Raw genomic sequence first — 18,742 nt, 5'->3', positions numbered from 1 at the left:
TGTGTGTGTGTGTGTGTGTGTGTGTGTGTGTGTGTGTGTGTGTGTGTATTAAAAACCAATGCTGAGTTTCTACTCAGAAAATCACACACACACACACACACACACAATTGTAAAAAAGTAGTGATCACTGGCCCCATCTTAACAGAAGGTGCGATGAAACAGGTGACGATTGGGGAACTGACTCTGGCCCAGGCCACCAGATACCACGCCCCATGTTAAAGGTGTGTTGCTTTGATGCAGCTGATGGTAGGTCAAGTGCCTTGTGTTGTTGCTGAAAGCCTGGGAAGTGTGGTGTCTACTTTTGAAACTCTGTCGTTCTCAAACTCCATCAGGGAGATGATGGAAAAAATGTTTTCTGTTCAGCAAAATGACTAGAGCTAAAACAGCCACTACACAGACATCTCAAGCTGTCCTCCTGGCTTTGTAGCCCATATAGGGTGACTGTCATCATTGACTTTGCTGCTAAAATCCCACCTCCCATTACTGTCCCAACTCACCAATGGGCATAACTTCTTTAATGCATCCAAACTGTTCGTGAATGAGCAAGGGGGAGCTGTAGTAACGACGAAATCCCTTTGGCTGCGGGGGGGGGGGGGAATGGAAGAGAGAAGATGTCAATGGCAGAGAGGAGACAGAGAAAACTAAGCAAGAGCTCTAAAATCAAAGCCAGTCATTGTCCCCCTTTAATGTATTCACATAGCCTGTTAATTTCACAATTTACCACTGATAGAGGGAAGGGGAGAGAGGAACAGATTGAGGGAATCGAGGTAATGCTCCATCTAGAAGGCAAGCTCCCTGCCTCTTGTACTGTATCCTACATGCAGAAATCCCTCACCCCTAGGGCACATCTAACAAGTTCCCACCACAGCTTACCTTGGGCACTTCAAGTTATCCAAAGCCTACACAGAGGAAAGTAGATATCAGAGAATGCCCAAGGCCCTTGAATATTTTCAGTGTCACCCAGAATCATCCACTTAGCTGGTGTGTGTGTGTGTGTGTGTGTGTGTGTGTGTATGTGTGGTGTATGTGTGTGCATGTATGTGTGTACTCTATTGTGTTTCTGACTTATTACCTGTGGACTTTCTCCTTGTCTTATAGGAACTACTCTTAGAAAGATAGAAGGGAAAAGATACCACAGGAATTTAAGAGAAGGGGGACATCACAAGCTAGAGTCACTGGATGCACTTTCTAAGAAGCTAGACTTGCTGTACTCCAGGGATGGAAGGTAACTAGGTAACCCGAACCCCATGAGCATCCATGAATCCTCATACATGGTCTTGCAAGTGCTGCCCATCTTTGTCTGATCATTGCCAGAGATGGGGTTTGGGCTTAGAAGTGGCTCCCTACCCTGAAGGCATGTTTTCTGTGGCATTACTTTTGGTGTTAAGATATTGTATTTAACTTATCGTAAACTTTTCCTTAGAGTCAGAAAAGTCAACAGAATTCCTTTAGAAACTGTAAAGCCCAGCCCAGGAAAGGAATTCTGCTTATTCTCTATAGTAGATAATCTTGGTGTAATATTTTAATCACTCTGGGTTCAGTGGCCTTCAAATGTGTTCTGGGATGCACTGAGACCAAAGCCCACATTCCTGAGATGGGCTGAGCAGAATGTGCCCAGACTGTCACAAGGAGGCAGACTTCTGTACATTCCGGTGGGGGTGGGGTAGCTTCAGCCTTTTCTCCACCCCCATTCCAACGACAGCCAAATAACATCTGGTAACCCAGCTGTAACAAAATACCCTAGTTTGCATGGGCCGATGGGGACTCCTGTGATGCCTAATTTTTGCTTTGAAAACTTGAATTGAACCAAGAGGGGAGAACTTAAGTGCTACAGCTGAGGAGGTCCCACCTGAGACACACCTGACACTCTTCTGAGGACAGGACTGGGTTTTGTTACAGAGGTGACACACCTCTGCCCCACCACTGTGCCAGTTAAGCTGAGTGACTGACTGTGCTTGTGAGCATGCTTCAGAACTCCCAAGAAGGGGATTATAGGGTGTGGTTTCCTGGGAAAAGAGATTCTGGGCAGAGAGTTCCAGGGCTCCGTCTGGCGCCAGCCCTTACCAACTTGCCCATGCACCGCTGGGGTGCCAGGCCATCTGCACACTTGTGATGGATGCTCATCTTACAGGCTCCGCAGCGCAGTCCGTGCTTAGCATGTGTTCCTGTCAGGCACACAGCAAACTTTGGTTAGGTACAACTTGCCCCTTCCTGAGGTCTGGTCTGAAACCACTGGAAGAAAATGATACTTCTCGACAAGTTAATTCTTCTCTGAGAATTTTTTTTCATGAAACTTGAAAATTTCAAGTTGTATGTACGTTTTTCCCCATCCCACATTTTCTGGAAGGTAGTCTTCGTTTGTTATCTCCCGTATGTGGATGATATTAGCAAATCTCAGCCCCCCTTACTTTCTTTGTCTTAACCCGAGTTAGCAGAACCCATGTCCTTTGCTGTTCTTGTTGGCCATTCATCTTTTCTCTCTTGATCCTTACTGAGGCACACTGGTCCTGACATCTTACCCGTCTCACCATGATGGGGAAATGTGGTGTGGGCTGAGGGAAGCCTGCGATCCTTCATGCTCATGAGGTATTAGCCACATGGCGTTCTTCAGATTTCTGGATGCATAAGCGCCTTAGTCCCTCCAGTCCTTGCGTGCACCGCTTTATATATCTGGGATGCTGTCCTGTCAATACTTGCCTAGTGACCCCTTCATGCGTTGTCTCTGTCATTTATACCAAGCATTTCCCTTCCTCTGTCTAAATATTTTTCTTCTCTTCCCCCATTCCTTCTCTCTCCCTATCACCCTCTCTTCCTCTTTCTGCCCCTTTTCCCTCTTCCACTGTCCTCTCTTTCATCCTCTTCCCCCATCTCCTTCTCTTCCCCTCCCCCTTATTTCCATTTCATTCTCCTTACATTTCTTTCTCTCCTCCTCCAATTCTCCACCTTCTCTTTTTATCTCCCCACTTCATACTGGAGATGGAACCTGGGGTTCCTCACATGCTAGTCACTGAGCTACAACACAGACCTCCTAAGGTTCCTTCACGTAGCACCCTGTGATTATCTTTTATAACACTTCTCATAACTATTAACAAGTATTTACTTGGAAGCTTGCTTGGGTCTACCTCTCCCTCTGGCTGAGAGCTCATTGAGACCAAGGTTAGTGTACGTGGTTTGCTGCTGTGAGCCTTGACCTGTACAGGATTCGTTAAATAAACTAGTCACAGCATGTGGTGAAGTCACAGTGGCCGGTTTGAGGTAGTTCATGGGAGCAGATTCTTCAATACTTTAAAAGGAGTATTTAATAGCTGGAAGAGGATGTGACGTTCTATCTGCATCGTTTAATTTTTAAAATGAGAAGATAGAGGGGATAAGGGATGATTTGTCCCAAGGCAAAGAAGACTCTACCATATTTCATTCTTTCCAAGCTAGGCTCTAATCTCCTCCCATTTTTGCAGGATTGCTTGATGTATGTGGAGGTGTACGTGGGATTAATCAGATGATATAACAGAGAATGCAAGCATCCACAGTTCATCCGGGAAAAATCAATGGACAAACTATACAATAGGCAAAGAACTAGAAATCCTTTGGGAGATGTCACCTGGAAAGTCCCCAAGGAAGTTCCATTTAACAGAGAACCTGTCGCTGTTAGACCAGAAGACAGAAAGCTGCTCTCTCTCTCTCTCACTCTCTCCCTCTCCCTCCCCCCTCTGTCTACACACACACACACACACACACACACACACACACACACACACACCATGTTACTTACTTATACGCAGTGACAGAAAACCCCCTTTGTTTCCGAGAATAATAATTCAGGTAAAGCATATTATTTTTTCAAAGGCTGGCCTTGCAAGCAATGACTTTCATTTCAATTCAGAGCCTGCTATTTGTGCCTATATAGGAACACAAGTCAGATCTTCAAAGGAGAGCTGTTTCGCTGAGAGCTATCTTCTGAAATGGTGTCATTATAAATGATAGCATCTCTTCCTTCCTCTATGCATTTCCTTTCCCTGACTTCAGCTTTCCGGCTTGCTTTCATATTTTGCTTCGTGGTATGAGTCAGACCACCAGTGATTACTCAGTGTTAGGTGTCCCCATTTCCACAAGCTTGACTGAAGAGGGAAAGCTTCTACTCTGACCTTCAGAGAACAAGGAAGGGGTGATGTGGATCACTGCAGTCATCTTGGTTTAGTCTAGAAAGATTCGGAGAAGGTCTGGTTGGACCATGTTCTGTTACACCTGCCTTCCATCACCAATGCCTTGCTGTATGTTCCTCTTATGTTTGATTAGAAAGAAAATCCTCATTTTGAATTTTAATATGACCATGTTGCCTCCTCAAATTGAAAAATAAGACCAATACTTTTATTCCTTTAACTGCCTTCATCCTCAAAGGAGAACCCTCTCCCCACAGGGTGACTAACCGAACAGTGTCCTAAAAGAGATGACCTTTGACCTATGGTAAAGTTATATCCTAATCAGATAAGCATAAATTGAAAATCCTGTGAATCAGAAGTACACTAGAAGGAGCTGGAGGCAGGGATAAGATGGTCAAGGGCTTGTCTTGTAAGTAAGAGGACCTTTCTTCAACCCCTAGAAGCTGCATAGAACAAGAAAGTTATGTGTGATGGTATGTGTTTGTAGTTGCAGTGCTGGCAAGGAGACCTTAAGATCTGTGGGGTTCCCTGGTCACCTACTAGCCTAACTTGTGTATTTCAGGGTGGTGAGCAATCCTGTCTCAAAAAAGAAGGTGAATTGTGACTGAGGGAACAAACCTGATAACATTCCTCTGGTCTCCATAGGCATGTGTATATAAGTATACACTCTGGATACTAACAAGCATGCAGTTGTGCAATACACAAAAATACACAAAGTACACTTAACATTCTCACTCCCCTATACACTGTAGCTTAGTACAGTGTGCTATACAGATCTGCTTGCTCTCCCAGTAGCATGCAGCTGCCTAGGTTTTGAGGCTCACTGCTGCCCAGCTTCATGAGAGGATGTTCTATAGTTACATTGATAATTAGCCTGGGATATGATCAAAATCTGGAGTACAGATGTTACTAACTATACATATTTCTCATCATAAAACTGAAAATCCCAAATTGAAGCATTGTAAGTCAGGACTATGTGTAGAAAAGGACTTCTCAGGGACTGCTAAAGTAGCTCAGTATGCAGAGGTACTTGCCATTCAGCATGACAACTTGAGTTTGATCCCTGGAACTGGTTAAAGGAGAGAACTGACTTTTGCAGTTGTCCTCTGACCTCTACATACAAGCAAGGGTGTATGCCTCTGATACATTAAACAAACAAACAAGCAAACAAACAAACAAACAAATAGTGGATGTAAAAATTTTAAAGACTGTCTAGGCTTAAATACTTAGAAACAAGGATGCCACTGGAATTCAAGTAAATAGTATTGGATTGGGACAATACTTAATCATATCAAAGTCCCAGTGAACTACTTTAGGAACTACCAATAGGATGTGTACAAGTAAGTTTAATATTTATTTGGAAGATAGAAAGTTAACAAAAACATGGTAGACAATTTAAAAAAGACACAGACACAGAGTTTCATGACAGTTTAGAAACTGCAAGGCCATAGAACCTTAAAAACATTCAAATTGCAGATTTCTGGCAGAAAATTATTTCCAACCTAGTTTTTTTTTTTCTCTTTAACCTAGATTTTTATACCCAGCTAAATTACCAAACGTAAGTAATGGCAGAATACAGATACTTCCCAAAATTTAGATCTTTCTTCAAAATACTTTCTTCCCATGCGCTCATTCTTAAAAGTAACTACTGTAGAACATGCCTTAGAAAAATGAGAGAATAAGGCAAGAAATTTAAAAACCATGAGATACAGTCTAGAGCAGACATGGGAGAGAAGCAGGGTCTCCCATGTAACTGTGCAATAGCCCAGGCTAGAGCAGTAAGATGAAGTAAGGGGGTAACCTGAAGCATAAAACAAACAAACAAAGAAATGTATTGACTTTGAACTTTATAAGAGATAACAGCACTTGAAAGATCTGTGGGAGTAGTTATAAATTACAAAGGTATAGAAAGTTAAGGTAGTAGAAAGGACATTTTTTAATTTGAGGGGAAAGTAAAATATGTGTAAGGAAAGAAATGCAATCATAGTAAAACATTTGAATTACAAATATCAGTGGTGAGTCATAGTGTCTAAACTGACCTTCAAATCTACACAAAATTGTGATTTAACTGTTGTGATAATGTTGTTTCAGAAAGGGCAGAACAAGGAAGACAGGCAACTGTGGTTCTGGTGGCCTGAGAGATGAATCCTTATCTACAGCAGAAGGTCATCAAAGGCTTCATTAATCAGTACAAACAGCAGAGGCATGTCACTGAGAACTCTGGCTGTGAAGGTCACAACGCAAGGAGAGCCGGTGGGGGGGGACGGACGGTGCCTCTCAGATGAGTCTGCCACTAGCTGGTTTCCACTATTGCACTTTTAGGACCACCTGTCTTGATCTATTCCCATGTACTATTGTGTCAAAAGGTGGATGAGAGGAAGGGCAAGGTGCTTCAGCGGGCAAAGGGGCTTGCTGTTCAGTCTGATGGTTGAGTCAATATCCAGGAGCCACAGAGTAGAAGGAGGGAACCAATTCCTGCAAGTAGTCCTCTGATCTCCACAGGAGCACTCTGGCACATGAACACACAGACACACACACACATGCACACACATGCACACATATGAGTGCGCTTTTGTACACACACACACACACACACACATGCACACATATGAATGCGCTTTTGTACACACACACAAACACACACACACACACGCACACATGCACACACCAAACTCTTAAAAACAAAGGAGTCTCTCGAAACAAGATCAAAGTAGACCTGAGGGGCTCGTGACCTATGGAACTGAAGGCAACTAATGGGCCAAATTTTTACTTAATTCATTGGTTATTCTGGGGACTTTTGAAGTTCTAGCATAAACTAAGACAATTTTAGGAGTTACAAGTGGGGGTAATTAAGAACTTTAGACATAACTTCAAACAGAGAAGGAAGAGGCCAGTACAACAGTGGTTAGGGGCTACACACTAGGCTGTTTCATTGGCCTGGTATCAATTATGACTGGGGTTACTGAGCCAGAGTTAAATGTTGAAGTCTACGATGTGAAGAAGCTGACATATAAATGTTGAGAGAAAACACTTGAGTATCTCTCTCAGGTCTGGCTTAGACATTAAAATGCTTACTTACTGTGCAGGAGTGAGGGCCTGAGTTCAGATTCTTAGAACCTATGTAAATCTCATTTGCTGTTTACACCATAGCACATGTCTGTAATGCCAACATTCCCTAGGGGAGATGGAAGAATCCCTGCAAGCTGATAGGTCACCTGGCCCTGGGTACCAACACTTGAGATTGTTGGTCCTCTGATTCAAACACACACACATACACATACAAACACCACATGTACCACACATACACACACCCCACATGCATCACACACACACACTTCCACACTCCCCACATGCACAAATATACACAAAGATTTTGTTTTTCTTCATGACATTAGCTGAGTAGTAATTTTTGTTCCTGACAGTATTGGAATAACATGCCATTAATGAAATATATTAGATATATATTTTACAGTTGGCCATCCTGTTTCTTTATCTTTTGGTAGTGTTGGGGATTAAATTTATGGCTTTGCATATGATTGGCAAGGTCTCTACCACGAAGCTATATCCCAGCTCTTGCTCGTGTGTGTGTATGTGTGTGTATGTGTGTGTGTGTGTGTATGTGTGTATGTGTGTGTGTTTTATTTTGTTCTCTTTTGAGATCAAGTCTGGCTCTATAGCTCAGGCTGGTCTTGATCTTACTCTAGCATTCTTCTGACTTTCCCTCCTGAATTTTGAGTTTACAGGTATGTGCTTAGCTTGTCTACATAAATTTTGACATTGAGGCATCACTTAACTATTAGGAAAATTCAATGTAAGGTCAAAGTTAAAAGTAAAACAAGGGTTAGCAACCAAGGGGCCTTAACTACAGAAATAACTTGGAGAATGGGGAAAAAACACTTGTGAATGAAATGTAGGTATTGTAGTATTTGAGTTATCAACAAACAATGGTTACATGTAAATTTTATCAATTTGCTTTCAATTCCTATTGTAGAGCTAGCACTGCAACTCATCTGATGAAAGTTAATGTAAATCAGATAAAAAAAATGCTGTTTCCACTTTGATTTGGTGAAGTATTCTTTTTCTTTTGAGACAAAACTCCAAACTTGCTATGTAATCCAGGCTATCAAGATCCTTCTTCATCTGCCTCTGATGTGCTTGAGTTACAGAGGTGGGTGTGCCACAGTACCCAGCTGGCTTGGGAAAAATACTTCAAAATGTATAAACCTATATATAAACAGAAATATCTATAAATACACCAGCTTATCCTCATGTGTCAGGGTTATAAGATTCCCACTTCATTGCTAAAACCATGGGTAGTACAGAATTCTAAATATGCTATTTTTATTCCTACTAATTCCTATGGTAGTTAATTTATGAATTATTGTGAATAGTAAAAGCGACAGCCATAACCAGTAATAAAATAAAAGAATTATAACATTATACCATAATGAAATTTATGTGACTATATCTCTCTCTGTCTCTGTCTCTCTGTCTCAGTCTCTCTGTGTCTCTGTGTCTCTGTGTCTCTCTGTCTCTGTGTCTCTGTGTCTCTGTGTCTCTCTGTCTCTGTGTCTCTGTGTCTCTCTGTGTCTGTCTGTCTCTGTGTCTCTGTGTCTCTGTGTCTCTCTGTGTCTCTGTGTCTCTCTGTGTCTCTGTGTCTCTCTGTGTCTGTCTGTCTCTCTGTCTCTGTGTCTCTGTGTCTCTCTGTGTCTCTGTGTCTCTGTGTCTCTGTCTCTCTGTCTCTCTGTCTCTGTCTCTCTCTGTCTCTCTCTGTTCCTGTGATGGAGGTGCTCTAAAGCCTTTATGATGAGGTCTAGTGGGATGAGCAACGTGGGTACTGTGCTGTAATTGGGCTGATAAAGGAGATGGCTACCATGTGACAACCAGGCAGGTAACTTACACAGCATCAGTGCAGTAAGGGAGGGGATGCTTCATTCCTGAACAGGGCAGTATGGCCACTACTTCAGAAAAGTGTACTATTAAAGACCTGTGACTTGTTTACTTGCAGAATTTTCCATTAAAACATTTCCGATTACTGGTGGTTATGAGAAACTGGAATGGCTATCTGTGGGGAGACAGTTCTTTACTCACTTAGTAAAGTGTGTAAAATAAAGTACGCATATTATTTAGGATGTATAGTTCTAAGTATAATTACATTTATAATAATAACCAACAAACACATACAGAAGGTAGGATGCATTTCTATTATATTCACATGCCAGTTGTATTTGATATGATGATATGAAGACCATTTCTAAGATCCTGAAGTCACATAAGGCCAACAAAGCCAGATGAAGCCAGGGAGCATAGTTTTGTCTCTTGGTACATGGACAAAGGTGAATTTGAAAGAAAAATGATTAGAGTTTCTCAGCGAGCACGCAAACACACATGGACACACCGGAGAGGAAAAACACTATACCAGAAGTCAGAAGCTTGAATTCTTATCTTGATGCCATAAAAAAGAATTAACAAATAATTCCTTGCAGGTTACTTCATTTGATTAATAAACGAGCCCTGTGTTTTGTATGTAAACTGTTATTTTAACTAAGGAGGCAGGGACAGCCGCAGCTGGTAGCTCCACTGGAAAGAATGAGCAAAGGATGAGTGTATGACGCACTGGCTGGGGAGCTTTCTAGTCCTTCTGCAGTCTCCCATCCAAGTTCTAGCCAGGCCAGACCCTGCTTAGCTTCCAAGATCAGTGAAGAGCTGGTGCACTCAGGGAGATATGGCCTAAGATTCTTCCCAATATCTCACAGTCCTCTGAGGTGGGAATCTTTCACCTCCTGTTTCTGTCAGTCGAGGCTGCCAGAGCATTTGCCATTGTGTCTGCACCGCACTCCAGAGTGCGCTCTGTGTCTACTCAGGGACTTGTTATTTTATTTTTTAAAAAAAGAAAAACGATAAAGGATAGTTCTTCCTTGAGTTAAAACCACGTTCTCATCTTGGCTGTTTATTAGTTTTTGGTGTGTGTATGTGTTATTGTATAGTATAATGTGTGTGGGGTGCCTGGTTGTGAGTGTGTGTGCCTCTTGCACATCCATGGGAAACAGAGCAGAATGGAAAACTGCCCTCCTCCATCTCTTTCTACTTTATACCTTGAGACAGAGCTGTCACTGGGCTGAGGCTTGCTGTTTCAACTAGCCTGGTTGTTCAGCCAGTGCTAGGGACTTTCCTGTCTCTACCACCTAGCTCTGGGGTTGTTGGTCTTTGCAGCCCTTCCTGGTTGCCCCTGCAGGTACTGGAGATTTGAACGCAGGACCTCATTCTTCCCCACTGAGCCATCTCCAAAGATTTTGGTTGATTCGAGTCGTAAGACAATGAAATACAAAAATAAGATTTTGTTTAACAACTTATTATGGTTTCTACACATAAGCTATATTTGGATGTTCATATCTGGGTATGTGTGCATGTATATACATGCGTAATTTATGAAGAGTGCACGGCAGGGCGGAAAAAGTTGGCCTTACACTATTAAAAGGTTTCCACAGCAGTTCTGTGCTCTGAGATCTTTCACAAAGCACTCAGTTCTGAGTTAGTGGGGGGATATTTTTGAGAATTCTGGAATTTTGGTTTCTTTAAAAAACATAGAAATATTGTAAGAATGTGCTTTCATTTTAATCCTAGCTAATGGCAGTACCTCTGCCCCACTCAGCCCTTTGCCCAGGAGCTCCTGTGCCACCTCCTATATGATGAGGGAGTCCATGAAGGCATACTCATCTGTAGGGAAAAGGGGTAGCTTAGGTGTAGGTGTAGGGATGAGGGGATGCTTTAGACTGGCCGCAGCCGCTGACTCTGTGGTTTTGCCAGCTGCAGAGAGTTTCTGCGAATGTGTGATGTTTGGAATTTTGTCAGAGGCTCTATAAATTTGAGGGACCCAAGAGGTAGGGTTGGTGGTTGTCGGTCATTTAGGAAGAATGGTTGCAGTTTGTTAGTAGCTGTGGTCAAGGAGGAGACAAAAAGAAAGGAGTTAGATTCAGAGATCTCTCTCTCTCCTTTATCCTTCTTTCTCTCCCGTTTAGTGTTATGGGGTGAAACTGGGGTGATAAAGTGTGGGAAAGAGAAGAACCCACAAAGGAGCAAAGACCAGCTATGAATGAGATCTTCCCCTCCTGAGCAGCCACTGACTCTGGGGTCACCACTTTAGGTTCCTTAAGTGTGAGCTAGCTACGTCAAACTCAAGAACCGACATGACCATGATTTAGCACACATCTGCTTGTGTCATTCTGTCCTGTGTGCGCTGCCCCCATTTCTCTTACAAACAATCAAGTTCTTGTTGTACAAAAGTTAGTCTCAATGGGCTGGAAAGGTGGCTCAGCTGTTAGGAGTCTTTTCTGCTATTGCAGAGGATGCTCTTCAGTTCCCAGCATCCAAGTGTTAGTCCACAACTGGTTGTAATGCCATTTCTAGGGAATACAAAGAGCCCTCTGGCCTCTGTGGGCACTAGGCATGCACATGGTATGCATTAGTACAGGCAAAACACTGGCATACATAAAACAAATCTTTAAAATAGAAGGCGCTCTTTTAAAAAGCTAGTCTTAAGTCCATTTTCACACTAATACATCATAAAACATTAGTGAAATGGATTGTTTATAGAATTCACTGCATAGTGAAGTGAGCCACACTTATCAGGCATATGAGTATTTTTATTTAGAATATATTTGTTTCTACATAAGATATTTTATTTAATATTTGTAGAAGAAGTTCACTGTTGAAAACCCTCTGACTAGTTTTTAAGAGCTGTGGCCAAATTACTCATGAGGATTGAGGATTCTGTGGATGTCATAAGTTTGGCCTTCTAGAGAGTCTTCCAAGTAGCTGCATCAAAGGGCTACACTCAAGATGGTCAAAGAGGACAAAAGCTACTAAAGAGAAAACAAAACAAAATAGATCAAACCACAAATCAACTCAAGATAAACAAGCATGTATTCACTCACGGGACAGAAAATAGACAACTTGGGTGTGGAGCCTCATGCTGAGATCAGGTCAGGAAACAGGAAGCCGTGAGAGCGCAGCAGAAACATCACAAACATGCTGAATGGCAGCTGGGATGGCGTGGTATTCCCTTGCCAGGCTGGTGATATGGAAGTGGAGAAGACAGAAGCTACCGTGGAGAGAACCTTGGGTCTTGCCCTCTTCTGGAGTCCTTAGGAGGGACAGTGGCAGAAACTGTCTCCTCTTCTTACCTTGGGGAGAATCTCTCTCAGGTAGAGCTTCCACTGATAGCTATGACCTTCCTACTAGCATGAGAAACCCTTTGTGGTATTGAATGTGCTATCTGCCAATCATGATTTAGGGTCAGTTGAGTGCGGATGTATTTTCCAAGAGGAGAGCAGCTAACTCTCAGTCCCTTCCAAATACCTGCAGCAGGAATCAGTAGATCTTGAACTTTAGCAGAGAAGAGTGTTGCGGTCTAACCTTCTGATGGGAACGTCAGGGAATGAATAGGACTGGAGATCACTATGGAAGCAAAAGAAGCCAGACTAGGAACTCAAACAGACAATACTGCAGGCTTTCTCTCATCCTCAGAATCAATATCTTCCTTCATTCCTTCCTTTCTTCCTTCCTTTCTTTCTTTCTTTCTTTCTTTCTTTCTTTCTTTCTTTCTTTCTTTCTTTTTTTCTTTCTTTCTTCCATCTGTCTATGTATCTAGTATCTATGTATACATGTATCTATGCATACATGTATGTTTGTATGCATCTATGAATAAAAGTAGACTAGGGGAGTGAGGAAGGGATCTAAAGAGTGGACAGGGGAACAACAGAATGGAATGATGGAGTGTGTGTGACACAGGAGCCGAGAGAAGACAATGTGAGGAGAGGAAGTGAACGACAAGGTGTGGAGAAGGGCTAACATCGGAGTATAATGATGTGTACGTATACAAACATCGCCGTGAAATTCACTACTTTGTATATTAAGCAAAAGTTGATTGAAATAAAAGAGACGAATCTTGAAGACTGTGTCCCCAAGAACTGCAAAACGTCTTTGAAAAATAATCTAACGAACCACAGTAGTGATTAAACCAGGTCATTATTGTTACTGGGAGAAATGAACCACACAAGTGAAAACATGGATTGAAAGGCCAAATAAAAACTTGAAGAATTCAGTGCTTTAGAGATGGAGGGAGGGAAGGGAGAGAAGGAGAAAATTCAGGTCTTGGTAGAAATGACTTCTCTGATCAGCATTGTGCAACAAATACTGGTGAGGCATCTGGTTCATTTTTGGTGAAAGCAACGGCTACTTATTTAGAAGGATTTTGGAAATAAAGACGGGGCAAGAAACTGAGAGTTGAAACTAATAAATTATCTAAAGAAAATCTAAGTACTAGCTTATTTATTCTTAATAAAAGTGATGCTAAGTATAGGTTTTTGGTAAAGCAATATACCAAAACATTGATTAACACTGATCACATAAAAACTGTAGTCATAATGGTTGAAGGTGTGCCTTAGTTGGTAAAGTGCTTGCTTAGTGTACATGAGGCTCTAGATTTGATCCCCAACACTGCGTACACTGAGGTAGCTAATGCCTACAGTACTGTAATTGGGAGGTAGAGGCAGGAGGATCAGGAGTTCAAGGTCGTCTTTGGTTACCAAGAAAGCCCAAAGCTAGCCTTTGCTACATGAAAAGATCTGGTCTCAAAACAATAACACACAATAACAATAACACACACACACACACACACACACACACACACACACACACACAATGTAGAGAGAGAGAGAGCTTGGAAATTACTGCCTGTGAAATCAATGATATTATATAGGATTTATGAACTGTTCTTACAAGCTAAAGGGGACAAAAAGGAAAAGGGCTGAAGTCAAGAACCGACAACCAACAAAAGAAATGGAATCCAAAGCTAAGGATTTAATAAATGACAGACATAGTAACCAAAGAGTTAAGAAAAGGGAGAGCAAGTTCTCTATCGCTCCCTTCTACTAAGCAAGCAAAAACTGAAAAGAAAACCCAAAACCTGCTATTGGTTGCATATGGCATGACTCTTACTCTCATACACTGCAGCTGAGAGAGAGAAAGAACATCACTGTTGTCAGGTAAACTCAGGACAAAGTATTTCCTTGTTCTAAGTGTGAAAAGCTTACAGCAATTTCAATTTCAGGATTGGGTCTTAGGAACATAACCATACCCGCAAAGAATTAACAAAAGCTCAGCCCAGCTTTTCTAATAACATTGAGATATGTAAAACAACAAAATACCACAAAGTTGGATAGTAGTTAATTAAAGCTGGGTACATCCATAAACAAACTAGATTTTTGGACACTGGGAGGATTTTAAAGTTAATCATGACTGACTTGATGTCACAATATAATATAAAAAGTATCACCCTCACAGCAAAACACCCCAGTCTTTAGAAAAGTCATTTAAAATAGCCATGCACATTAAAAGGTTGAGATGGGACCAAGCAAAATGTTAATATTTCTGTGTGGGGGGAGACTTTTAAACCTTTTTGGTTTTTGTTTTTGCTTATTTATATCTCCTCATCGTCCGCAACGAGCATATTTTTCCTTGTAATAAGAAACCAAACAGAATGTGTGTTATCATTTTTGAGGGATTAGAAAAGTAGGGTCATGTTGAAGCATGAGGCACCTCTGTGACAGTTTGGGTTTTGGTATCCCCATTGTTGGCTACTGTTGGGAAAGTGATTTGGCAACTTAGGGAAGAATGCCTGAGTCTGGGGAGATGACCCAGTGGGGAAAGTGCTGGTGTGGTGGCATTAGGATTTTGGTTCTTAGTACCGGTGGAAAGCTCCCCCTCTGATGGTTTCCCCGTCACACCACACTGATGTTAAGCAGACCCAGCTCAATGCAGGCTTTCTGTGACCTGATGTTTTCCCCTTTCCCAAAAGGACTCGGACTTGTCACTGTTCTCCTTGGATCAAGTACCAGAAAGACCTTGAACTGAACAGTGAGAGCATCATGTGTTAGATTGCTCTGTATCCAATGCGTCAATCAACAGGTTTCTGTTAAGAGGGAAGAAAGGGAACGAACGGGCTTGCTATCGCAGCTGGATCTAGTCATCGGGCCCAGGTAAAGCTATTAAAAATAACCTTTCCATCTCCTCTACCCTCAGCTCAACTCCCAAGTTAGTGCCAATTTTTCCAGGAAATAGAAGTGTAGGCGCCCAAGGCTGATGGCAGGAGCGTTCTTCAACTGCTCTCTACCTTATTCATTGAGGCAAAATCTCTCAGTTGAACCCAGAGCTCACCGATAAGGCTGGTATCACTACCCAGCTTGCTCTAAGGAGCCCTTGTCTCCGCTTTCCAAGTGATGGAATTACAGGTAGGGTGCCACACCTACTGTGTTATGTGGGTTCTGGGGATCCCAACTCCCACCCTCACTTGCCACATGTACAGCAAACACTTAAGCTCCTGAGCCATCTCCCCAGGTCACCACCCAGCAGGAAATTTGAAACGCCATCAAAACAAGCAGAAAGATCTTAATAAAGCTGAGAAGACCCTGGGCCATCTCTCCCTGCCTATGTTACCCACTCTTCCCTATAGAACATCGTCTCCAACCCTGTCCTAGCTTTAAAAAAATTAATGGTATTCATTGTTTATAAATGCTTCTGTTGATCTTTCCTATTTCGGTTCTTGACGACTAGTGGAAAAACTCTCTCATTTCCTCCACCCCTCACCCATACTCAGCTTTAAAAATAGCAATGGGAGTTGGGTTGGCGCAGGGCCTCTTGGGTTTGGAGTTCACAGCCTTTGCCCCTGGGGCCATCAGATCATAGTGTGATACGTATCTGGTAAGCTTTTCTTCTGGGATGTGTATTTGGCTTAAGGTTTCAGGAAGAGTTGTCCTCTGAGTGACCACTTTCTCATGGTCATCTGGGGAACATCTGAGCCCGACGGCTTGACTCTGGATTGACACTCTCTGCTGCTTTTTTTGGTCCCCCCTTTTCTGAAAGCCTGATGCTAATGTCATTGTTCTCTTTCAGACTTGTTCTTGGAGCTTAAGGTCTGGAGAAACTCTGTTTATCTTGGTTGCCAAATAGTAAGATGGCCAGACCTTTCCCTCCAAGGTGCTTTTGGAGAAATTGGCACATGATCAATATCAACCTTCTTTTTGCACATGCAGCTATGGTTTATTTTTCACTTTTATTTTTACGGTGCTGGAGATGGAACCCAGAGCTCCGCACTCCCCAGACAAACATTCTGCCACTAAGCTGCATCTCAGCCCCCTTTAAAATGTTTGTTATGAGACAATGAATTACTGAGTTGTCCAGGCTCTTCTTGCCTGAGCCCTCCTGTGTGCTAGGAAGACAGATGTATGTCACCATCCTTGGTGTAGAGATTTAAGAAAGGTTAGAGTTTTCAGTTTTATAACCCTCTAACATTTTCTCTGGCAGTGTTTTTCATTAGCCAGTTTAGTGAAGCTGTACTTGTTTCTAATCTCATTTTAAAGATGCTAGGGTTGAGTGTAAGGGAATGACTTGTGTCCAGTTCCTCCACCCATCTGTCCTGGACTTCCCCACATACTTTACACCCCTCTCGATATACTTACCAGTGTTGAGCATTCTTAACCCTGACTCTGAGCATCAGTCATGGGTAAGGTTCCAATTTCCACCAGTTTGATGAGGCAGAGCCTTACTTTACCTTTGTTGGTTATTGGAGGTTTTAGAACAAGCAAGTCAAACTCAGGAGCATAAGGCTAAGTCTTTAGATAACAAGGTAGAGCAAGCACTCTCAAGGAAAGCAGTAATGCGATGCTAATGTGAGACAGCACACAGAGTTGGCCAGGAGACACAGCACAGGTGGCAAGGAGTTAGGTAATGTAGGTAGCTGGTGAAACAGTTCATGAGGCTGGGAAAGAATTCAGTCTATAAAGTGCAAGCAAAGGACCTGAACTCAACACCCAGCCCCATATAAAACCCAGGCAGGGAGAGTGCCACTTGTAAACCAGTGCTGAGTGGGTGGAGATAGGAGGATCCTTAGGGCTTGCTTATCAGCCAGCCTAGCCTAATTAGCTGTGCTCCAGATCTCAGTAAGAGACTTTATTCCAAAACACAATGTGGCAGGGGCAGAGAGATGGCTTGGCAGGTAAAAGTGTCTGATGAACTAGTTCAATCTGAGTTCTAGACCCAGATCCCACACAGTAGAAGGGCAAAGCTGACTCCAGCAAGTGTCTTTGCCTGGCCAACACGCACGCACACACACACACACACACACACACACACACACACACACACACACACACTGATTTCTACTGAGGTGGAAGTGTATGTGTGTGTCCATGTAGTGTATATACACATGTACATGTGACATCTTGCATGTGTGCACTGTCATGCTGTTGAGACAGAACATGCAAAGAAGCAATAGCCTTCTGCATTTTCTCGCCAGGCAGGATCTGTGCTTTGTTTCTATGGATGGGCTATGGGCAGTGTTTAATAGGTGGTAGGGAAAATACTTCAATAGGATCAGTCATGTAGTTCTCTTCTCCCCACCCCTGACTGAGGCGTTGAGACCCAGATATGCAGAATTGCCTGCTCTATTTTACACTACTGACCCAATTCTGTCACTTATGATGTCACGTCTGTTGCTGCTGCATAACCTTGGGGACCATCCTAAAGTAGGTCAGTAGAGCAGTGCCTGCCCAGGCAATTGAATGGCTGTGCAGGACACTTTCTCCAACAGGCTTCTCCAGGGTGGCTAACTAAAGGTGATATCCTATTGCTGTAGACCACCGGCCTCAGACCTGGGATGATTCTTAAGTCAGCAGCAAGCAGCCTCTGAGCACTCATCCTGGCTTATCTGAACCTCTGGCAGGAAGCAGAGACCAGGTGTAAAGGCTTTGCCACACAGGAAGAGAAGTTGGCAAACCCTTCTAGTGCTACCATGCTGTGCCTGCCTTCTCTCTCTGCCCTTCCTTTCCAGATTCACTCTGGGTGACACTGCCTCCTTTTCCAGGCCCTGGGCATTCTGGATAGAATTTAACAAAATTAGAATGAAGCACCATAGAAAAGAGGGAGTATTCGGGGTATACTTGCTGCAGTTTGAGTACATCGCATGTCCGTCACATTTAGGTGGTAAATTATTCAACCAAAGCTTGTCCTAAATGAGCATACACTCTCTGGTTGGTTATTTATGCACTGAAGCCCTCTTCCTGGGTATTCCTTATTTCAGCTAAGGTGTGATCTTCAGATCTAAACCTTCTCTGGGGCAGAACACCACTAGTCTCCAGAAAGACCACCTCTGCTGGGCCATGGTTCAAACAGCCCCAAGGCACTCGGAGCATCGAGACCTGCTTCCTTCCATGCATTGATTCTGTCTTAGGCCTTCCTCCCAAATCTGATCACTTAAAACTCCAGCCACTTAATTAGTTGTAAAACAATCTGCAGGAAGGGAGGCCTGCATTTTTCTTACATGGATAAGATAGTGTTTGGCAAGTTGGGAAGTTTGTATTTTCCCAAGAGGAGCTGTGTGTGCCTGTGAAAACTCTTGTCTTGTAACTTGATACTTTATATCCCATTTTTCCCCAACCTCTGTGTGTGTGATGTGTGTATGGTGTGTGTGTGGTGTGTGTGTGGTGTATGTGTGTATGTGGAGTGTGTGGTGTGTGTGTGTGTGTGTG

General features: G+C 42.8%; 1 protein-coding gene across 3 annotated transcripts in view; it reads right to left on the bottom strand.

Annotated features, from left to right (window-relative positions):
* Stac (SH3 and cysteine rich domain) overlaps positions 1 to 18,742 on the bottom strand; it is a 125,941-nt gene that overhangs the window by 38,211 nt on the left and 68,988 nt on the right. For 2 of the 3 annotated variants that reach the window (XM_028787119.1, XM_028787121.1), the window contains 2 exons: positions 2,065 to 2,165; positions 498 to 579 (listed from right to left, as the gene is read on the bottom strand). The exons of the other annotated variant lie outside the window; for it this stretch is intronic. In XM_028787119.1, coding sequence (XP_028642952.1) covers positions 498 to 579; positions 2,065 to 2,165 — 183 coding nt within the window. The remainder of the gene's footprint in view (positions 1 to 497; positions 580 to 2,064; positions 2,166 to 18,742) is intronic. 3 annotated transcript variants of the gene reach the window in all.

Source organism: Grammomys surdaster, unplaced genomic scaffold (genome assembly GCF_004785775.1).
Source record: "Grammomys surdaster isolate TR1022 unplaced genomic scaffold, NIH_TR_1.0 125606, whole genome shotgun sequence".
In the NCBI taxonomy this organism is placed as follows: Eukaryota; Metazoa; Chordata; class Mammalia; order Rodentia; family Muridae; genus Grammomys; species Grammomys surdaster.
The sequence above is the reverse complement of the archived record's forward strand: the minus strand, read 5'-3'. Positions and strand labels throughout refer to the sequence as shown.